This window comes from Mandrillus leucophaeus, unplaced genomic scaffold (genome assembly GCF_000951045.1).
Source record: "Mandrillus leucophaeus isolate KB7577 unplaced genomic scaffold, Mleu.le_1.0 Scaffold567, whole genome shotgun sequence".
NCBI classification, from domain to species: Eukaryota; Metazoa; Chordata; class Mammalia; order Primates; family Cercopithecidae; genus Mandrillus; species Mandrillus leucophaeus.
The window spans coordinates 199,488-222,425 of NW_012106108.1; the positions used below are offsets into that span (position 1 = coordinate 199,488).

Here is a 22,938-nt window from a genome sequence, read left to right on the forward strand (position 1 = left end):
AAAAAAAAAAAAAACAACTCTTGAGGTTACCAGCTCCTACACCTGTTCACCCATGGGACTGAAGCAGTCATCTCATTCACTGGCGATGGCAGGAGACCAACAGAAGCTTTTCCATTAGATTCCTCTTAGATCCTGAGCTCCTTTACAGTGGAGTTATTAATGGTGCAGGTCCTTCTGTTGTTTTGCTTAATCCTATGATCTCGCTGGAAAACAATTTATGTAATCCCTAGGAATCTCAGGCAGGAAATGGGGCTGCCACCTTGCAACACAGCGGAGAAAAGGCAGGAGTCTCTCAAAAAAGTAATGCACAGTTACTGAGTTTTGTCTTTAGTTATCAAGTTGAGCTGAATAATTACTTCTTGAGTAGTTCACACTTCCTACTCGTGAACAACAATAAAGAAATAAATAAGCACAATTGGGAATTTCATTTGGAAGTCTGTTAAGGACATGGAAGTCTCATGTCTGGTACATGTCTGGTACTGGACCTCCTGAGAATTACCTCTTTGGGGAAAATTTCATTGTGCACTTAAGTCATCATGACTTCATATTTTTATCCCCAGAATTATGAAAAGCTTAATGTTCAAGAGAAAGACTTTGAAAATTATATTCTGGCCAGGAGCGGTGGCTCAGGCCTGTAATCTCGGCACTTTGGGTGGCCGAGGCAGGTGGATCACTTGAGGTCAGGAGTTCAAGACCAGCCTGGTCAACATGGTGAAAGCTTGTCTCTACCAAAAATACAAAAAATTAGCTGGGCACAGTGGCATGTGCCCGTAATCCTAGCTGCTGGGGAGGCTGAGGCAGGAGAATTACTTGAAACTGGGAGGCAGAGGTTGCAGTGAGCCGAGATCACGCCACTGCACTCCAGCCTGTTGGGCAGAATGAGACTCCGTCTTTAAAAAAAAAAAAAAAAAGAAAAAAGGAAGGAAAGAAAATTATGTTCCTTGAGCCTTATATCATTGAAAGTTTCTCACGTTAAGTCAAAAGTTTTCTTTTACTTTCAGGAGAAGAAGCAGAAGTTTGACCTGGCAAATGTCTGTGTGCTGAGCTCAGGGGGCAAAACGGGCATGTCTACCCTCCAGCATTTGAGATGCATGAGCTCAATCCAATCACATTCCCTCAACAGCACAATAAAAGACATGTTATGAACCAACTTGAAGGTATTCATCATAGCCATACACCTTATCAATGCAACTCAAGCTGCATCAGCCAGGCTTCCACTGGTAGACAGTATCTGCACAGGTAGTGCACATGCATAAACATGAACACGTAGGTACACAGACAAACACGTAAGTATGCATTTGCAGAAACGGCTGGCTGCAGAAGACAAAACAGCCACTTCAGCTTTGTGTAAAAGAGAAGCACTCAAAAGTCCCTCTGGATTGCAAGACATATCTGCTACAGCTAGGAAGAGAACACATCCATGGCCATGCTTTATTAGGGAAAGACGGAGAGGTGTGCTCATGATTGAACATACTGAGGAGACTGAGCAATTAGAGAAGTGGACAGAAATGTGGTTAGTGGTAGCAACAGGCCCATTCCCAAGAACCAGGAAAACCAATCTGTTACAAAGAGCAGAGTCAGTGGCGAGAGAGACGAAAGGTGGCCAGGCTCGAAGAAGGGTCCACTTACTGACGCTGCCACACACGGCCATGCAGTACTCTTCTGTGTCAAAGTTGTTCCGGTTGCCGCCACATCCGCCGTAAAAGAATGGGGCACACTTCCCTTCAGTCACATCAAAGTACCAGCGGGAGATCATTGCTCGGCATGGCCCCGTCTCCGCTTGTTCAGAGCACACCTCTAATCAGAGGAGATGTGGGGAACCACATTTAGCATGAAAAGGCACTGTCTCTCTGTTCATGTACACACGTTTACTTCTTTTAATCCTCCCAGTGGCAACCTGGACTGGGTTTATTAGGCAGCATCTACCAAACATTTACTGAGGAATTTAACTGCCCACCAGGACTAGAGATTTACCTCTCAGAGCATGCATTCTCATCTGGTTTAATGAGTGCAGGACTCGGTAGTAATAAAAGGATTCTGGCCAAAGGTGAAAAGATCATTTGGCTGCTTTTAAGATGAGTATGAAATGACGGAAGGTGTCTGCACATCAAAACAATTCTCCATTATAAAAAATAAACTTCTCTTTTAAGAAGTCAACTTTCATGTAAGGAAACTGCTTTGGTTATGAAGCGAAAGTTTAAGCCCTCACAAACATCTGATTGCTTTCCTTAACAAATGACTGCCTTAACTCAAGTATAAAATTAATTGCATATATTTTGAATGTTTTCCAGGTTTTGGAGGCTGTCTGTTCATTGACTTTATCTAGAAATGTATGTCATATCTGTAAATGTGACTTATACTCAATGACATTAACTCTAACTTAAGACCATTCATTTGCATATTAAAATATGTACCAATATAAATGGTCTTAACTCCAATTTAAGACCATTTTATTTGTATATTAAAATATGTATTAACATGTTATATTATATATTTTAATAATTTAATTACATATGCATGAAATACATCTATAACAATGTATTAATTCTGCTATTTAATTGATATTTATATATTAAAAATTTGTATTTGAATATATTTAATTACATATGCATTAAGTACAACTATAACAACATATTATTTAATTATGCTACTTAATTGAAATTTATGTATTAAAAATCTGTATTATTTGTGTATTTTGTATATTTACCTGACCCTTGGGCAGTAATGTTGCAAACAATAAAACATAGTCAACCAGCTCTAACTTATTAATACACACCATGCACTGTTTTACGTAAATTAAAACATATCTTACCTGTCAACATGTCTTGCCACCCTCCCCAAGATCGGTTTCACTCACCCGATTACCTCAAAGTCAATCAGTGACCCCTCCAATTACATGTATAAAGTCAACCCTGAGTAGACTTGTAATTCTACCTCCCATGTATATCCCATTTTCACTGGAAGTGAAACAACAGCCCAATTCTCCCTCTGGGTTTGTGCCCTGTCCTTGCTAGGCTGATGCCTTAGCACACACAGATGTCTTCTTAGTTTTACTAACATGACAGAGGAAAAACCACCTTTCTAAAAGATGAAAGCCATGCATCACCCAGAACTTCCAAGTTAGGGATAGTCAACAGACTGATTCTTTTTTTCTTTTTTTGACACAGGGTCTTGCACTGTCGCCCAGGCTGGAGTGCAGTGGCACAATCTTGACTGCAACCTCCACCTCCTGAGTTCAAGTGATTCTTGTGCCTCAGCCTCCCAAGCAGCTGGGATTACCCCTGTACCACCAAGCCTGGCTAATTTTTTTGTATTTTTAGTAGAGACAGGGTTTCACCAGGTTGGTCAGGCTGGTCTTGAACTCCTGGCCTCAAGTGATGTGCCCACTTCAGCCTCCCTAAGTGCTGGGATTACAGGCGTGAGTCACTGCAACTGGTCCTTCAACAGACTGATTCTAGTTAGCCAATCAAAGACAAGGATCCACAATGTCAATACAAATGGGGACTAACTATTGTTTTACTTCCCTACACATGTTGCTCTTGCAGTAGATGCAATAAAGTCCTGGCAAAACCAGAGGTTGCTACCATCATGATGATGTCAACAGGAGGAACAGTCAGCACTAAGCCCAGAAGGTGTCAAACACTCTGCAAGAGAAATGCCCCATGCAAAGAGCACTAAGATGACCTGGCTCTCTTCATGTGGTTTTCAGATGGAAACATGGGTACAAAAGCATCAACCTCGTTATCATCCATCATTAAGGCCATCTCACTCAGTACCGCTGCTTTCAAAGTCCATGTTCCCAAAGCATGTCTTTGATGTTCTGTATACAATAGTCTTGTAGGATGAAAACTAGCCAACTTGTTGACATAAGAATCCCATCTACTTTGCAATTTTATTTATCTTCCAAAATTAAAGGACTGGCACCCTGATTTATTAAAAGTGAACTGGTTCTAGGGGCCATATCCCCTCTAAGTTACTGACAGAGCAGCTTCTGGACTGTGAAGCTCAAAGCCATGCCTAGATGTGAGGACCCCCATCAACTACAGCCAGCAGTGGTCTCTGCTGCCAGAGCTTATCTTCAGTTGTAACAAACATCTACACTTTGCTTTCCTTCTCTGTATTTCCTACACCAATGTGTACGTATTCATGCCACATGCTCTTTAATGTTTCTAAGACACAGCAAAACACATTATTAATCTCTTACTCAGGCAGTGTTAATTCCAACAAGACTTCAAGGCAGCAGTGCCTCCTAAGCCTGCACTGCGCCGGGAATTGGCATTGGGATTGCAAGCACTGTGGCAACTGCTACCAAGGGAGGCACAGAATCCCTTCACCCCATAGTCACAGGAGCATTGGCAACAAAATTCACCGTGCCTTGGCAATTTATGCTGACCCTCACATTTTGGCATTTAAAAAAAGTATCATCTTAGAGTACCAAATATGTGTCTTCTTATAGATGTGTGTCACGGGCCTCACAGTGCACATCATGGCTCTGTAGATGCACAAACCTTGTCTTTATGAGTCTACATATTACATACAAGTGGTAGAGTTTTGGGTGGGTGCAAGTCAAGTAATGGGATAAAAGAATGATGATCGAAGGAGATGGTTCATGATAAATATGCGCCCTTGTGAGTGACCTCGCAACAATTTCTTACTTATGATAAAGGCAAAATCTCCCCAGTCCAGAACCTAAATGACATTATATTAACATCTTCCTATATCATTAGTAAAACACAATGCCACATTCATTTTTATTTTCTTCTGCCTCATTCTGTAACAACTATGAAACCGTTTGTTATAGCTAATTCGTAGAAACCAGGCCAAATGAGCCCCAATCAACTAGAACAAGCATTCAGAACTCAAAATCCATTTACATGTTAATTAAGTAAATAGTATAAGCTACACGTTGAGCCTACAACTCTTGCTGGAGTCTCCAGCTTTAAGAGTCTTAACTCCTTCCCTTCATAAAGGCCAAGAAGAGTGAGATAATCCCTATTTGGGGAGTGTTGCTTGGTTCTCCCAATCCTGTTAGGCGTAGTTGGTGCTCTTGACTTTGAATGGCCCCCAAGAGTTTCACGGCCTTGGGGGAGTCCAAGTGGGCATCACGGGCAATAGCAAAGGATCCCACAATACTCAAATACAAAAGGCTCTCTGAGATAATGTGGTCAGGAATGGGTGTATTAGGTGTAACACTGTATGTTAATTTAATGCCAAATACATAACGTATGGAGAAGAGGTATGTGAGGCTGGAAGAACAGGACTGACAGTGTGCCTTTGTTACTTCTGAATCTCTAAAAGACAGCTACCTTGTCCGACTGGTTCTCAACTGCTGACATGGAGGAGGAGCAGACAGGCCTTCTCTTAACATGCAACCCCTCTCCTGGTGAAAAGAGCTTCTCGTTATAATTCTCCCAATTGTCAGCAACCCTGAGTCTCCATCACCTCCCCTTCCCAACACTTTCCCTCAGGGATATAATGAGAATATCAACTTCCCACAGCAGTAAAGCTGATTTCAGAGAGGACTGGGAAAGGAATGGATAACGTATCCTCCATCACTCATAATTATATTCCCACTCTACTACGGGGAAAGGGAATACAACTGCTTGTTTTCTCTGACCTTTTTGCTAACCCTTTATTATTCCACAACAATTTTCCATGTGGTAGAAAAGAGAATCTTAGCCTACTCTGGGAGAAGCTGGGACTGAGGGGAGTGTCAGCACCAGGGAAGTATGATGCTAATGCTTTTACACAAAGTATGAATAGGCACACAAAAAATGGCCAGTGCGTCTCAGAAGTGAACATGGAAAAGCAGCAGCACAGACTTAGGTTAAAGCTGTGTTAAGGGATTAACGTCAACTTCATAGACGTGATACTGTACTGAGTGAAGACTATATAGGGTCTCTTTGTATTAATTCTTTTGGTTTTTTTTTGAGACGGAGTCTCGCTCTGTTGCCCAGGCTTCAGGGCAGTGGCACTATCTCCACTCACTGCAAGCTCCACCTCCCGGGTTCATGCCATTCTCCTGCCTCAGCCTCCTGAGTAGCTGGGACTATAGGCGACCGCCACCATGCCCGGCTAATCTTTTTATAATTTTTAGTAGAGACGGAGTTTCACGGTGTTAGCCAGGATGATCTCGATCTCCTGATCTCATGATCCGCCTGCCTCGGCCTCCCAAAGTGCTGGGATTACAGGCGTGAGCCACTATTCCCGGCCTGTATTAATTCTTACAACTGCATGTGAATCTACAATTGTCTCACAGAAAATATTTTTAAATTTTTTTTCTTTTTTATTATACTTTAAGTTCTAGGGTACACATGCACAACGTGCAGGTTTGTTACATATGTATACACGCGCCATGTTGTTTGCTGCGTCCATCAACTCATCATTTACATTGGGTATTTCTCCTAATGCTATCCCTCCCCCAGCCCCCAACTCCCTGATAGGCCCTGGTGTGTGATGTTCCCCACCCTGTGTCCAAGTGATCTCATTGTTCAATTCCCACCTACGAGTGAGAATATGCGGTGTCTGGTTTTCTGTCCTTGTGATAGTTTGCTGAGAATGATGGTTTCCAGCTTCATCCATGTCCCTGCAAAGGACGTGAACTCATCCTTTTTTATGGCTGCAGAGTATTCCATGGTGTATATGTGCCACATTTTCTTAATCCAGTCTATCATTGATGGACATTTGGTTTGGTGTCAAGTCTTCGCTACTGAAAAGATTTTAAAAAGCCCACATTAAAAAAATAATATAGGAAGTCAGGCATGGTGGCTCACGCCTGTAATCCTAGCACTTTGGGAGGTCGAGGCGGGTGGATCACCTGAGGTCAGGAGTTCAAGACCAACGTGTCCAACATGGTGAAACCCTGTCTCTACTAAAAATACAAAAATTAGCTGGGCGTGGTGGCGTGCACATGTAATCTCAGCTACTCGGGAGGCCGAGGCACTGGAATCACTCGAACCTGGGAAGTGTAGGTTGCGGTGAGCCAAAATAGCGCCACTGCACTCCACCGTGGGCGACAGAGTGAGACTCAGTCTCAAAAAAAGAAAAACACAAATAATAATAATGTAGGAATATTGATTTTTCAGTTTGCCTAAGAATTCTAACCTTGTCTCTTTCCTTGACTCACAGATTGAAGGATTTGGAAATAATCAGGTTGAGAAAATTTCCTTTACATCCCTCTCTAGCAATGGGGTATTAATGAGAGATCTAACCAATCAAGATGCTCACCAACTAGAAGAGTTTTAGAGCACTGAGACCTGAAACACATCTTCAATAAGCCGCATCTAGTTTCACAGAAGATAAAAATATCTCGAGAGAGTTCAAATGCTTATGTTTACATTTTCTATTTTTCTCAAGAGCATAATTTCTTCCTTCCTAATCTACAGAAACTTCTAAAAACATCAGTAAAAAACCTGTTTCACATTAATTACTATTATCACTCAGTAGAAACATATACATCAGTCACTAAATGTAGAGGATGCAAAATTAGACCTTATGTAACTAAACCCAAATAGGATTCCTGTGAAAATTAAAACCGTATCTTCAAAATGTATACCATATATAATTATTATGCCAATTAAAAATAAAGTTGAAAAGAAAAACAAATTTGAGGAAAAACAAAAACCTCTTCATCTGCCTTATCTTTATTCTCTTCTCAAAATGTAAAATACTAAGAAAACTAACATTTTGAAATCATTTTTGAAATCAAACTTATTTTTTGATTTCCAATCTACCTTTCTGTTCAAAGTAAATATCAGATAATAATGGAGAAAATTTGTTCAGAAAAATAAAAGCAAGAATATTTCTTAAAGAGAAATGTTAGATAGAAACACAGGCAAAGACTTATATGGATATCTAACGAACCACAATCCTTTACTCATGTTGAATTTCTTAAACTTTCAAGATCACAAATAGCTTTTCTGATATTCACTTAGCTGAATTCTACTGGCAAGGAAGCATTATGCCTTCTTTTATAAAAACTCTACTCATTCTTCAAGACAAAATGGCATTTAATACACTGAAATGCTGGTGTATATGAAACACAAAGTAAAGTTATCTGCTCCTAATCAAACTCTATGCATTTTATCTTTGTAAGGTAGGCCCTTGCTGAGATTTGTGCTGGTGTCAACACTATATTCCATTTTCTAAAAATCAATATAATACAAAATAACACAGAACTAAGCCAGAGCTCCCTGGATTATATAAAATGATTATGAAATTCACTGTTTAAAAAATAATGCTCAATCACAAAAAATTAGTTCTGAATAGGTATTTCAAATTGGACTGAAATTGTGGACAACCAAGGTTAGAAAGCTAATTTTACATGTTTTAAGAAATTTAGAATGAACACAGTTGTGAAACTGGCAACTAGTATGGGGAGAAAATCTCCACTTTTCAAATGTACGATAATTACAATGCCTTCCTACGAAGCAAAGTTAACACATTAGCAAATAATTTGTTTTTTTTTTTTTTGAGACAGAGTTTCGCACTTGTTGCCCAGGCTGGAGTGCAATGGCGCGATCTCGGCTCACTGCAACCTCCGGCCCTCAGGTTCAAACGATTCTCCTGCCTCAGCCTCCCGAGTAGCTGGGATTACAGGCATGCGCCACCACACCTGGCTAATTTTGTATTTTTAGTAGAGATGGGGTGTCTCCATGTTGGTCACACTGGGCTTGAACTCCTGACCCTCAGGTGATCCACCTGCCTCAGCCTCCCAAAGTTCTGGAATTACAGGTGTCAGTCACCGCTCCCGGCCTAAATAAGTTGTTTTTAATAAACCAGTAAAGATATATTTTAGAATAAAGTAAAGCTGGTTATTATTATTTCGTTTTTAATCATTGAATTTCAAGTATTCTCAGCCTACTGGAATGTATGTGAAATAAAACTATATTACATGTAATGTATACATTTTAAATTTACAAATTTTGGGAAAGCAGCCACAATCAAATTAGAGTTATTCTATAGAACTCTAATTAGAGTTCTCAGAGAGAACTATATTTTCTGAAGTTTTTTAAAAAGGCAACATTTTATAGCATTATTTTCTCCATATTCTACAAGAATATCTACTTAAACTTCGCATAATAAAAATATTTCTCCTTTCTGAGAGAAATTTTATATCTTGAACTCTTTTTGTCCAATTTTAAGTAGAGTAAAAAGGGCAAATGTAAGGCAAATATAATTTATTTATGTAATAAGTTACTTCCTTAATGTAACAGTGGAATAAAATGAAAACAAGGACATAAGTATTAAAATCCACTAGGTATACAGAACTTCAATATTTCAAATAAACTTTATAATTTATAAATTTATATATTATATACAATATACAATTTACATATTTATATAAATGCTTATATAATTAACACATATGTCTGTCTAATCACTTAATCCATTAACAATGAAAAGGCTGAGCTCAATGTAGTTTCTAACAACTTTACTTTTTTAGCCTAAGTTACTGCTGCAATTCTAAGTATTACTATATGGTGACATTTAATGAGCCTGTTATTAAAATCAAACGTGTATTTTGTTGAAAAATAAGTAGACAATATTTGCATTTGATTCTATTGAAAAATTTTTAAAAGTCAACACACTAGAAAACTGGTTATTTTTTAAGAACATGTTTTTCCCAATTCTGGAACCATGTACTTTCAATAGAAAAGAACATTTATCGTGTTCTTGTACATAGTAGCAAGCAGTCATCAAAAAACATGTTTAGAAAATTACTCTAATAAGGCAATAAATTATCAAATATTTATGACCTAGTAATCATATTTTACTAAATAGAAGCATGTGAAATTAGGCAAGCAAGCTTGAACTGAAGTCTTATGACAAATCTCACTTAAGCTCCAAATATGGATTGAAATACAAACAAAGATGATGCAAACAGCTGTGCATGTTAATGAAAGCACTGCTTCAGTACAAGATGATGGGTGTTAATTTGTCACGGAAGTCTCTAGAAGATATCCGCAGTTGGCTAGCCTTTTTACTGAATTGCGTTAATTCTCTAAGGCTAGCCAATACATCTGTCATTCTAATTATACCTGACCCAATTCTCATCTCTCCATGATGAAAGATTGTTTATAAAGTGCCACCTGAAGGAGGGAGATTTACTTGTAAAGTATTTAGACTAATCAGGACTCCTGTGACAGTGTTAAGGAACATTCACAAAAGGGTACCACTATGGTTTTTCCTCAATCTTTGTTTCCTGTTTGTTATGGGAATAAACTTGCTCTTCGCTGAGCTCTGTGGTTAGTGTGCAACACACTACTAACAAGAAGCTCAAAACTCAGGATATCATGTCCTGTATTGGAAAAAAAGGGGGAAGTTCTTTTTCTTGCTGAATAAGAGACAGGAGTATGCTGGGAAACTGGCACTGTCTAGAAAAACAAATAGAACACTCTTGAGTTATAGTGTATGCCAATTGCCATGGTATAAATACTCCCACCATTGGTATTTCAAGCTACTAATGGCTATGGCTTACAAAATTCCTCTATACTGTAATAATTAGCTTTTATAGGATAGCAGCAGTTGACTACACTACCATGTTAATGACAGGAAATAGGGGTACAAGTGAAAACATGCAGGGAAACTGTAAGAGTTTTTCAATCTCCTTGGTCTTGAGTTGTGAATTTGAGGAAAGAAAAGCTCAGTAGGTAGATGTCTCAGGATTCACTCACACTTGTTGGTATCTGTAATATACCAAGAACAATAACACCAAAGGTAAGAATGGTTTTCCTTTTCAGTTTCTTATTTCCTGTCTCAATGCCGCAAATCGCACCATATGGAAGGCAGGAGACACTACTAGAGTCTACTACTCAAAATAGATCTGTGCACCAGCAGAGTCAACACCACCTGGGACTCAGGCCCCCATGCAGACTCACAACGATTGTTTCCCAAGGGCCTTGGGTAACTCAAATGGATATCTCAGTTTGAGAAGCAGCATGATCGACCTTATCTTTTAAATGCAATAGATGTGTCAAAATGTGAGACACAAGATTTAATCATTTTCCAAAAGAACCACTGGGGAAGAATTAGTAAAAGTTGCATATGTTTTGGCTTATTAAAAGAAGTACACATATATTTGGTAAAAGACAGATACAACATAAATTAGTAGTCTTAAGATTCAAATATACATCTCAACAACTTAATTCGAACAGATTGAACAGATTGTCTATACAAATTTATTTTACTCTGAAGTTCTGTCCTATCTCAAGCAATATTAAAACAGCTTCAATACCTCTGCCTTAGATCCAGTACCAAGATCATAATTCTCTTACTCATATTAAGACTATGAAAATACCAGACTTCTCAGAAAGCTGAATCCAAGTAGCATCATTCCTATAATATCTCAGAACATAAGAAATATCAAATTTTTTATTTTTACTTGTAAAAATAATGAAGAAAGCCAAGATCAATTCAAGGGCTTAGAATATACTTCTTTTTTTTTTTTTGAGACGAGTCTCGTTCTGTCACCCAGGCTGGAGAGCAATGGAGTGAACTCGCCTCACTACAACCTCCACCTCCGGGGTTCAAGCGATTCTCCTGCTTCAGCCTCCCAAGTAGCTGGGACTACAGGTGTGTGCCACCACGCCAGGTTGGCCAGGCTGGTCTTGAACTCCTGACCTCAGGTGATCCACCCGCCTCGGCCTCCCAAAGTGCTGGGATTACAGCATGAGCCACCGTGCCCGGCCAGAACATACTTCCTTATACCACTTCTCTGTAAAGAAAGAAATAGATGGTATTTCTGTTCCGGTTTAAAAAAAAAAAAAAAAAAGAGGCTAGGAGTGGTGGCTCACGAGGTCAGAAGACTGAGACCATCCTGGCTAACACGGTGAAATCCTGTCTCTAACAAAAATACAAAAAATTAGCCATGCGTGGTGGCAGGCGCCTGTAGTCCCAGCTACTCGGGAGGCTGAGGCAGGAGAATGGCGTGAACCCGGGAGGTGGAGCTTGCAGTGAGCCGAGATAGCACCACTGCGCTCCAGCCTGGGCGACAGAGCGAGACTCTGTCTCAAAAAACCAGAAAAATAAAAAACAAACAAACAAAAAAAAACCAAAACCAAAGGGGAAAAAAAAAGAAAGAAAGAAGGCCACTAGATGTAGGTCATGTGTTAGAAGGATGGTCCTGCTGTTTTATGACCTTCTCTGGGGAAGACTGAGCATGTCCACCTCTCCATGTTAACTGGCTTCTTGTCACAATCCCTAGCAGGCAAAGAACCCAGACTCCAGCTGGGAACAGCAGTGTCTCTGGTTACAGCACAGATGCCAATCACCATTTGCTATTTTGTAACAGTGGACCAGGGGAGAGTGAATTCCTTTTGAACCAAAAAAAAAGAAAAAAAAAAACTAGGAAGGTGGTTTACCTCCCTATCTCATTGTCTACATGGTAAATAAGCATACGCAATGTTTCAAGTCAACATTTTATGTTGTTTTTCTGTGTCTAAATAAAGCTACTAGACTACATGACACATTTTATCAAATACTTGTTTTTACCTTACTAAATGTGTATTTATCATATTTGCTTTGGCATATTTTTGTTTATTTTACTTGTTCTTGTACAATAAAAAATGTTCACTGGTTATCTACAACGTGCAAAGCAGTGATATAGAAGTTAGAGCTGACATTAAAATGAGACCAGCCAGGCTTGGTGGCTCATGCCTGTAATCCCAGCACTTTGGGAGGCTGAGATGGACGGATCGCTTGAGGTCAGGAGTTCAAGATCAGCCTGGCCAACATGGTGAAACCCTGTCTCTACTAAAACCATTAAAAAAAAAATTAGCCAGGTGCAGTTGGCAGGTGCCTGTAATCCCAGCTACTCCAGAGGCTGAGGCAGGAGAATCGCTTGAACCTGGGCAGCAGAGGTTGCTGTGAGCCAAGACTGTGTCATTGCACTCCAGTCTGGGTGACAGAGTGAGACTCCATATCAAAGAAAAAAAACCACAAAACAACAACAAAAACACACAAAACTTAGCTGGTCTCTGTGAGACACGCCTATAATCCCAGCTACTCGGGGGACAGAGGCAGGAGAATCGTTTGAACCCTGGAGGCGGAGATTGCAGTGGGCTGCACTCCAGCCTGGGCCACAGAGCGAGACTCCGTCTGTGAGGAGGGAGGGGGAGATGAGACATAGTATTGCACGGGTATTTCTCCGTTCACTTTTTTATCTTTATTTATTTATTTTTGAGACGGCATCTCACTCTGTCTGCCCAGGGAGTGTAGTGGCATGATCTCGGCTCACCGCAACCTCCACCTCCCAGGTTCAAGTGATTTTTCTTGCCTCAGCCTCCCGAGTAGCTGGGATTATAGGCACCCACCATCATGCCCAGCTAATTTTTATATTTTTAGTAGAGACGGGGTTTCACCGTGTTGGCCAGGTTGGTCTCAAACTCCTGACCTCAAGTGATCCGCCTACCTCAGCCTCCCAAAGTGTTGGGGTTACAGGCGTGAGCCACCACGCCCGACCTTCTGTTCACATATTTAAAGCTGCTTATCACTGCAGATCTCAACACCATAGCCCAGTGTTTTGCAACCAGAGAGAGTCTATCCCCTACTCCCTCCCAGGGGACATTTTTGATTGTCACAACTTGGGGGTGCTACTGGCATTGAGTAGAGGCTAGTGATGCAGCTAAACATCCTACAATGCACAGAACAATCATCCGCAACAATTATCTGGCCCAAAATATCAATGGTACTGAGGTCCGGAAACCCTGCCATAGCCCAAGCAAACACCAGAAGGATTCGTGATGCGTTTTAGTAATTTTGCCCATCAATACTACTGGGCAGCAGTCACTAGCACTTCAGAAATCCTGGGTAACAAATGCTAGTAAATTTCCAGAACAGATGCAATCATAGGAATTGGCAAGCAAGACCTTTCTTTGCTCCTATCATGAAACATCAAGAACCTAAAGTCACGTGCAAGCAATATAAAATTGCCATCCATATTCTGTGATACATGCATATTCTGTCTAGAAATTATACCCAGTAAGAACATATATAAATTTAAGAAAGAGGCAATCCTACCCTCACAGTTAAAACACCTGAATAGTCTTACCACTTTAACGTTTCTTCTGCCTTAACCTTTTTTTTTTTTTTTTTGACAGGGTCTCATTGTCACCCAAGCTGGAGTGTGGTGGTGTGGTCACAGCTCACGGCAGGATTTACCTCACCTGGGCTCCTGCGATCCTCCCACCTCAGCCTCCTGAGTAGCTGGGACCATAAGTCTGTGACACCACAGCCAGCACAACAATTTTTTTTTTTTTTTTTTGGTCTCCCTATGGTGCCCAGGCTGCTCACAAACCCCTGGGCTCAAGCGATCATCCTGCCTCAGCTTCCCAAAGTGCTGGGATAATAGGTGTGAGATACCAGGCCTGGCCTTTAAACATTTTTTTTACACTGTAAAAGTCTCTTGATGTTTATAATTTGGGCTGCTGTCTGGAAAACTAAGGGGTTCCTTTGAGCATCATTTTTATATGAGATTCATTCATTCTTGCCTCCCCTTTACTTTTTACTCTTCTACTAACAGAATCACAAAAAGTCAGGCATATTGGAAGAGGTAGTTGGAAACCAAAGATGAATTTTCAGGAGGGCAAAATGGTTCAAGGCTAAGAGCAGCAGATGGTTAGGCTGTAATCCACTCTGCTTTTGGAAACTGATTTTTCTACAAGGGAACTAAAGACTTCCATTCAAATCCACAGCTTTGTTACCTGCTCAAGGAATCTGACTCTACTTAATCAGACGTATGGCTTAGCTAAAAACCTGTGCCCGATTGGGTGTGGTGGCTCACGCCTGTAACCCAAGCACTTTGGGAAGCCGAGGCGGGTGAATCACCTGAGGTCAGGAGTTCCACACCAGTCTGGCCAACATGGTGAAACCCATCTCTACCAAAAATACAAAAATTAGCCAGGTGTGGTCGCAAGCACCTGTAGTCCCAGCTACTTGCGAGGCTGAGGCAGGAGAATTGAGAACTGCTTGAACCTGGGAGACGGAGGTTGCAGTGAGCCAAGATCATGCCACTGCACCCCAGCCTTGGTGACTGAGTGAGACTCCATGTCAATAACAAAACAAAACAAAACTGAACAAAAGGTGTACCCAGCTGGGTGCAGTGGCTCACGTCTGTAATGCCAGCACTTTAGGAGGCCAAGGCGGGTGGATCACCTGAGGTCAGGAGTTCAGGACCAGCCTGGCCAACATGGTGAAAACCTGTCTCTACTGAAAATACAAAAGTTAGCCAGGCATGGTGGTGTGCGCCTGTAATCCCAGCTACTCAGCAGGCTAAGACAGGAGACTCGCTTGAACCTGGGAGGCAGAAGCTGCAGTGAGCCAAGATCGTGCCATTGTACCCCAGCCTGGGCGACAAGTAAAAACTCCATCTCCAAAACAAAACAAAACAAAACAAAAAAAGTGTGCCCGTGAAAATGTATGCACGTTTAAATGAACCTGAACCTCTGAGTTGCTGGATTTCTTCTTTTAGGTTCGGTTTTTTTTTCTCTTAATTGCAAATTCTTGAGTTGAGTACAGTTGTTGTGCCTGAGGCATCCGCACATTTTTTTTTTTTTAAGCAACCGATTGGGGAAAAACATAAGAAAGACTATTATTCTTTAAAAATCTAGTTTCTGGCCTTTAATTAAATTGGACTACAATTTTATTTTTAATAAATCTAGATATAATTGTATTAAAATACCTTCTATTGATTACTTCTGTTATTCTATTTTTTTTTTTTAATTGGTAAAGCCAGGTTCTCACTAAGTTGCCCAGGCTGGTGTCAAATGCGTATCTTTGTGAATATACTAAACCACTGAATTCTCTCTCACACACACTTCTATATGGCTCTATTCCCTAGTCTCATCACACTTTAAGCAACTGAGTGGGCTTTCTAGATTGAGACCATTAAACTACATGGAAAGATGCTTGTCAACGTCCTGCTTCACTCTGCCTCTATCAAAGTGTGTATCAAACACCTCGGAACCAATGGCGGCCATGACATGGGGCACAAAATAACAGGCTGTTACCTGTCACATTTATGGTCAGTGCTGACACTGGTTCTCTTGACATCATTAGCAAGCATGCTACAGCCTGGGCCAGGAGTAGAAGTGCATCCTCTCCATCTTCAAAACACAAAGGTAAAGGCCTGATGCTTGCTGTAAAAGGAGGAGCCATTACCCTTTTGCCCTGCTCCCAAGTACTCCCTGGAACTTTAATTTCATTTTTGTACAGCATGCTGCTACTGAGGCCTCCAACTGAAGTATGTGAGTTCATGTTTGGGTTCACAGCAAGTCAAACTCACAGTTTACCCGGAACTTTGTGGAGAGTTAAATGTGAATCATAAGTAAAAATCCCATTAGTGAATTATAGGATACCTTGTAAGTGTCATGTCCATTACAAACAGGTAACAACAGAGGCGTGAGAAGTAAGCTAAGCTTTGTTTCTTCTCCCCTTGAGATCAATACAAGTCACTATGATTTACTTCAAGTATGTATTGCATTCATTCTATTTGGTGCTCTATCACCCAGTAAATCCCTATTCTTCCTTTATAATTACTGATATGCCAACTTCTCTGCAATGTAGTAGGTGAAAACTTTTGTTCCAGACTGAGCACTTTCTCTTCTCCATGCTGCCAAAATTCCATCCTAGGCAGGCCTGAGAGACTCATCCCTATGCAGATATGGCTAGAAGCAACCTGAGCAAGCCACTTTGTTCCCATCTCTGTGCCCCCAGCAACCAATGCCATGTCTGGTACCTAGAAGTGCCTTGTGGATATTGTCGAAATGTATAGCAGTAACTTAAACGATACTTCTCCCAGATTAATGGTCACCAGAAGGAGAAGAAAAATAATTTAATTCTGCCAAGGTCAATCACTTAGCCCAATACAAGAATATTGAGATCAAACCTTTTAGCTTTTATCATCACATGAGATGGTCTTAAAGAGTTATCTGTATCAGTGTCTCTATCTGTCCACTTAATAGAAGAACTCCCACAAGGTTTAAAACACCTGCAAGCAATAAAACTCTACCTTGAAATGTGGTGGCATCTAATACTATCTCATTCAATTTTCAGCTGGACTTAAAATTTAACTGCAGATATTTCAATATACAGTACATATTCACAAAAAAAACCCATTTTAAGCAAGAAATTGTTTCTGTTAATCATAACATAATGTTCTCTATAAATATCAGTTTTATTATACCAGTAGATATGGATAGGTCGCATTTATGCCTTTTATAATTAAAAGTCAATCTGTTGGTTTACGTTTAACTTTCCTGATTAATAGTAAACATTAGTTTGCTAATGTTTCAAATGCAATGGAGGATCGGAATGATGATTATAACAATAACTAAGAGAGCAACTGAGGTTAAATGAGCAGTTACTGTATACCAGGAACTGTGCAAAGTGTTTCCTATAAATTAATTAATTTAGTCCTCACAAAATAGTTAAATATTGGATAGGTCTTATTAATCCCTATTTTACAAAGAGAAGCAATGAGGATTCAAGGTTATTTGATTTATACAAATTTACACAGTTAGTAGCTTGTAGGGCAAAGATTTGAATCTGGACAGCTTGAGCTGTAAATGAAACTGAACACTTACTGGGCACGATGGTAAGTGTTTAACATAGGTTACCTAAAGTCATTCTCACAAGAAACATGCAAGATAACATTACCATCTATACTACACACATAAAAAACAGGTTACTTAACTCGCCCAAGGTCATAAAAATTCTCTCAAACACTATAGTCTGTCTCTAACCAAAAACAAAACAAAACAAAAACCAAAAACAAACAAACAAACAAAAACCTACCTCAAAAAAATTAATTTGATACGGCAGTATGTGAAATAGAACTTCGCAGTCACCATCTTATGGTGAGAATCAGGGGTTAGCAAATGCTTACTGAAAAGGACAGATAGTACATATTTTCAGTTCTGCAGGCAACACAATCTCTTTTGCAACCCTCAACTCTACTTCCAAAGCATGAAAACATCCATAGACAATACGTAAATAAATGGGATTGACTGTGTCCTAATACAATTTTTGTGTAGAAAACAGGAATCAGGCTATTTTTGGCCCCAATTTGCTGACCTTTGATCATTACTCTTATTTGTGGGCCCCGATCACTTTTTTTTTTTTGAGACAGAGTCTCGCTCTTCTCGCCAGGCTGGAGTGCAGTGGCGTGATCTCAGCTCACTGCAATCTCCGCGTACCGGGTCCAAATGATTCTCCTGCCTTGGCCTCCTGAATAGCTGGGATTACAGGCATGCGCCACCAGGCCTAGCTAATTTTTTTATAGTTTTAGTGGAGATGGGGTTTCACCATGTTGGCCAAGCTGGTCTCTAACTCCTGACCTCAGGTGATCTGCCCACCTCAGCCTTCCAAAGTGCTGGGATTATAGGCGTGAGCCACAGCACCAGCCTAATCACTTCAATTTAAGTAAAAATTCTAAAAGTTCAGAAATGCACAGTGTAAAATAATAGATGAATATATGCCTATATCAAGGGAATATGCATCTACAAGGGAACACAGGTTGAAATGAATTTGTGTGTATTTATAAAGAAAATAAAAAGTATAATTTTGACATGAGTGTAGCAGAAATATCCTGGCCTATCCGGGTCCAAATTCTGATTTCATCACTTAACCAGTTACGTGACCCAGGGCAACTTACTTTATTTTTTCCTTTTCTTGAGACAGAGTCTTGCTCTGTCACCCAGGCTGGAGTGCAGTGGCATGATCTCGGCTCACTGCAACCCCTGCCTCCCAGGTTCAAGCGATTCTCCCGCCTCAGCCTGCCGAGTAGCTAGGATTACAGGCGCATGTCAAAATGCCTGGCTAATTTTTTGTATTTTTAGTACAGATGGGGTTTCACCGTGTTAGCCAGGATGGTCTTGATCTCCTGACCTTGTGATCCACCCACTTCTGCCTCCCAAAGTGCTGGGATTACAGGCGTGAGCCACCCGCGCCCAGCCTGGGGCAATTAAAAAAAATTTCTTTCTTGGCCTTAGAGATCTTGGCTTTAAATGGGAAAGTAAAATTTCCACCACACAGCATAGTTACAAGGTTTAAAGACAGAATCACTGCTTTGAAGCACAGGGGGCCTGTTCTCTCGGCTACTCGGGAGGCCGACGCTTGAACCCAGGAGTTTGAATCCAGCCTAGGCAACATAGCAAGACGCCGTGTCAAAAAAAAAAAGAAAAAAAAAGATAAAAAAGAAAGGGCAAGAGGAATGGTGAGTCTGAAAATCTATATCTGCAACAAAGGGTTCCAAAATCTGCTCGTCTCCCGGGAGGTAAAATGCTATCTGCTCTGCCCCCGTGATGCCTTTCACACTAGCAAAGAGCCTAGCCATCAGCAGGGGTACAACGAATATTTGCTGAATAAGTGAACATAAGGAAAAAATGACCAGTTCCTCTGGACAGGCACAATTGGCTAGATTAAATAAAAGACTGTGCCATTTATTACAATACCCATATTCAATCAGAGTTTAGAATTTATGCCTCAATCAAGACTACCCTGGTAACTTGGGTTTCTGAAGTACAATCCTTCTCAAAGAACAGAAAATTAGGAGCAAGTGTCTAAATATACCACTGTTTTACTCAAATCGCTAATGGCTTATTCCATTAGACCAATAACCAACATTATCCAAGTTTTTTTTTTTTTAACAACCAAAGATGACAATGAACCCCCCGAACTGGATAGATCTTGCAATCGTGTGCTCACTTTTATTTTATTTTTATTTTTTTGAGACAGGCTCCCACTCTGTTGCCTAGGCTGGAGTGCAGCGGATGTGCTGACTTTTAGACAATACTTTTATTCTACTGGAATCAGTAACAGAGAACAGACATCTTCTCATTTGGGTATCATCGATTCTAACACAAAATGGCAGAGAAGTTTATGACTATGCTGAAAATGTCTTCTTTTTCTTCCCTCCATTTCTTTCACATTGTAATGGTTTTGAAACTATTGAGTTTTTTATGAAGCACATGAAGGACTGGTATCAGCAGCAATATGTTGGTAATGATGAAACAATTTTCTTAGAAAGGATGGCTGTAAATCACATTTTCTTCTGGGTACTGAAACACTGACACTGAAAACAAGATGGTAAGCCTCCCTGCACTATCTCATATTTGCAAGTCACTTCTCATTTTTATGTTGAACACAGAAGCAAGCTACTTATAATTAGAGTTTTAAGAAATGAGTCATCACCTATGGCATCGCCATTGCTCTCAATTAGGGAAGAACCACAAATCACCTTTTGTAACAATGAGGAGGAGGAAAAGGACTCTTTGCAGCTGATTCCTTTAATGTTACCCTCTAAAAACATCTACTTCTTTATTGGAATTAGCTACAAGTACAAAAAACTATCTCACATGGGCACAACAGACCATAACATGTTTCCGTTAGGCCAACTTTCCCAGGAAGACTTGCCTCAATTAGAGCTTTCGTTCAGGAGTTTGAGGTGGAATGAATGGACTTGCATTAAAGATTCTATTTCTGGGGCATTAACAGTTGGTACCTCTCAATGACCAGGTATCTTGCTTTCAGAAGGTTGCTTTTATTGCTCTTCTCGCCAACATTATTAACTTGTTATTTTTTAAGGGTCATTTCTTTTTTGCCTTTAGCCTGGAGTGTTTTGTTTATGAAATTCTTTTAACTGCCTTTGTCTTTCTACAGGAAATAACACAACATCTACGTCCCTCTATGCTTCGACTTAATATCAAATAATGCTACCTGTAAAACTCAAGAAAAAAGAACTGGACTAATGCAGACGATAATGAGACCACTTTACCTCAAGAGAATTGTCTTGTTCTAGAACATGGGCCTAAGTTGATGTGGCATCCTCTCACTGTACTGCATAACTGATGTCACTCCTTGTTCACCTGTTACCTCAACAGTAGTAACAGTGAAACAAAATCTCTTTATTGTCTACTGGAAAAACCTGCAGTGCACAGTAGGTTCTGAATTAATATTTATTTGTTAATTAATCACCTGCAGTTAATGCCCATCCTTGCCAGCCTGGCACTGAAGGTCTCTATATTTTGGTCCCAACCTAAAAGACATCTGCTCCAGCTTAAACTGGACCAATCCTATCTCTCGAATATGCCTTTCCAGGGCGCCATATTTGTTTTGCTACTCCTGACGACTCTACAGCAAAATCCATTGGTAGACACACTACCCACCCACACTTTTGGCTCTAGTTCAAATGCCAGGCTCTCCATGGAACCTTCTCTGATCAGTCCAGAAGTTCCCTCTTACTCTTGGAAGTAGGTTCTGTGTTCGTATTTCTTACAACACAGATGGCTTTGTATTTCTTTGACTTCTATTTCCTGTGAGATTTTAACATCCACCAGGGTCAGCTGGCCTATGTGTGCTCATCCATTCCAAGCAGCCTTGCGAAATGGCTTGTGCCAAGCAGGTGCTCCAAATCTAATATTCAGTAAATGGACGCTAACTGTTATATAAACAGCTAGCTTCATGGAGATCACACGGACTTCAGTCCCACTGCAGGATACTAGCTGCTGGAATTTGTATTCACACTTCATTTAGGTTTCAAGAAAAGAAGCCCTGAAAAGCTGTCCCTCCCTGCTACAGGCATCAGGCTAACAAGTTCATTTGACCAGATCTGCCACAGTTGGCCCTAACAGGTGTATGAAAAACATCCTGAGAAAGGATGTTTGAGTGTTTGAAAAATGGTGGTTCAAACAAAATGTGCATTTACTAGCACATTTACTTATGTGCTAAAATGAGTGAGAAACTGTCTGCCATTAAGTAGGGACTGGTAAAGTTAAACAATCCATCTTGCATTCTATGTTCTTTTTTTAAAGAACATGTAAAACTTTCAATAAATTTTAAGCTAACCCTGTTTATTTCAGAATAGTCTCAATTTTAAAAGCTACAAGTTAAAGAAATGCAGAACCTCAAAAATACTGTGTTAACTGAAAGAAGTTGGACACAAAAGACCATATATTATATGATCCCACTTATAATAATGGTTCAAAAACTATAGAGACAGAAAGTGGATTCGTTGTTGCTTGGTGCTAGAGGTGAGTAGAGGGCTTCACTGGGAATGAGTATGTGTGATCTTACTGGAGTGATGAAAATGTTCTAAGATTAGATTATGGTGATAGCTGCACAGCTTGGCAAATTTCCTAAAGCCACTGATTTATATACTTAAAAACAAATGAATTTTATATGTAAATTACATCTTAATAAGGTTGTAAAAAATGCAACAAAGGGAAGAAAATACTACAGAGACAACTATGAATATAGTTGAGGCAGACAAAGTAGCCCATGTTAAGCTCCAATAGAACAATAAATCTGAAATCATTAAACTTTAGTAAAAAGTGAGAGAAAGCCACTTTTTGTAAATGCCGTAACATTTGTGGGTGAGCTTTGCAAGCATTTGCAATACATTAAAATTCAGTAAGTACATATTCAATCTAGCTCTAGAAGCATCTTTTACTATCTGCCAAGTAAATGGCAGATACAAAAGGCAGAACTCTTTAAGGAACAAATGCATACTCTTTAAGGAACTCAGTCCAACAGTTTACTTGTTTCTGTAACATTTGGTCATTTAATATCAACTGAATGTTTGTTTTTATTTCATGGAGACAAGTAACGACTTTTAGTTCTTTTAGTTCACAATATTTGCAACACAAACAGTAATTCAATAGACAAAGTCTAAGACATTAATATTATATTTACCTCTTGAAGAAAGCACTGTCATACTCCCCAATATAACAATGTAATCTCCACACAAATCACCTCAGTTAAATTTCATAGCATAAAATAATGTGATACTCTTTTTTTTTTTGAGACAGAATCTTGCTGTCACCCAGGCTGGAGTGCAGTGGCACGATCTCAGCTCACTGCAACCTCCACCTCCTGGGTTCAAGCAATTCTCCTGTCTCAGCCTCCCAAGTAGCTGGGATTACAGGTGCCTGCCACCATGCC

At 40.0% G+C, this 22,938-nt stretch overlaps 1 protein-coding gene across 3 annotated transcripts in view; it reads right to left on the reverse strand.

The window, feature by feature from the left end:
• Positions 1–22,938, reverse strand: part of APP (amyloid beta (A4) precursor protein) — a 312,122-nt gene that overhangs the window by 117,474 nt on the left and 171,710 nt on the right. For 2 of the 3 annotated variants that reach the window (XM_011998310.1, XM_011998309.1), the window contains exon 7: positions 1,630–1,797. The exons of the other annotated variant lie outside the window; for it this stretch is intronic. In XM_011998310.1, the coding sequence (XP_011853700.1) occupies positions 1,630–1,797 (168 nt within the window). The remainder of the gene's footprint in view (positions 1–1,629; positions 1,798–22,938) is intronic. 3 annotated transcript variants of the gene reach the window in all.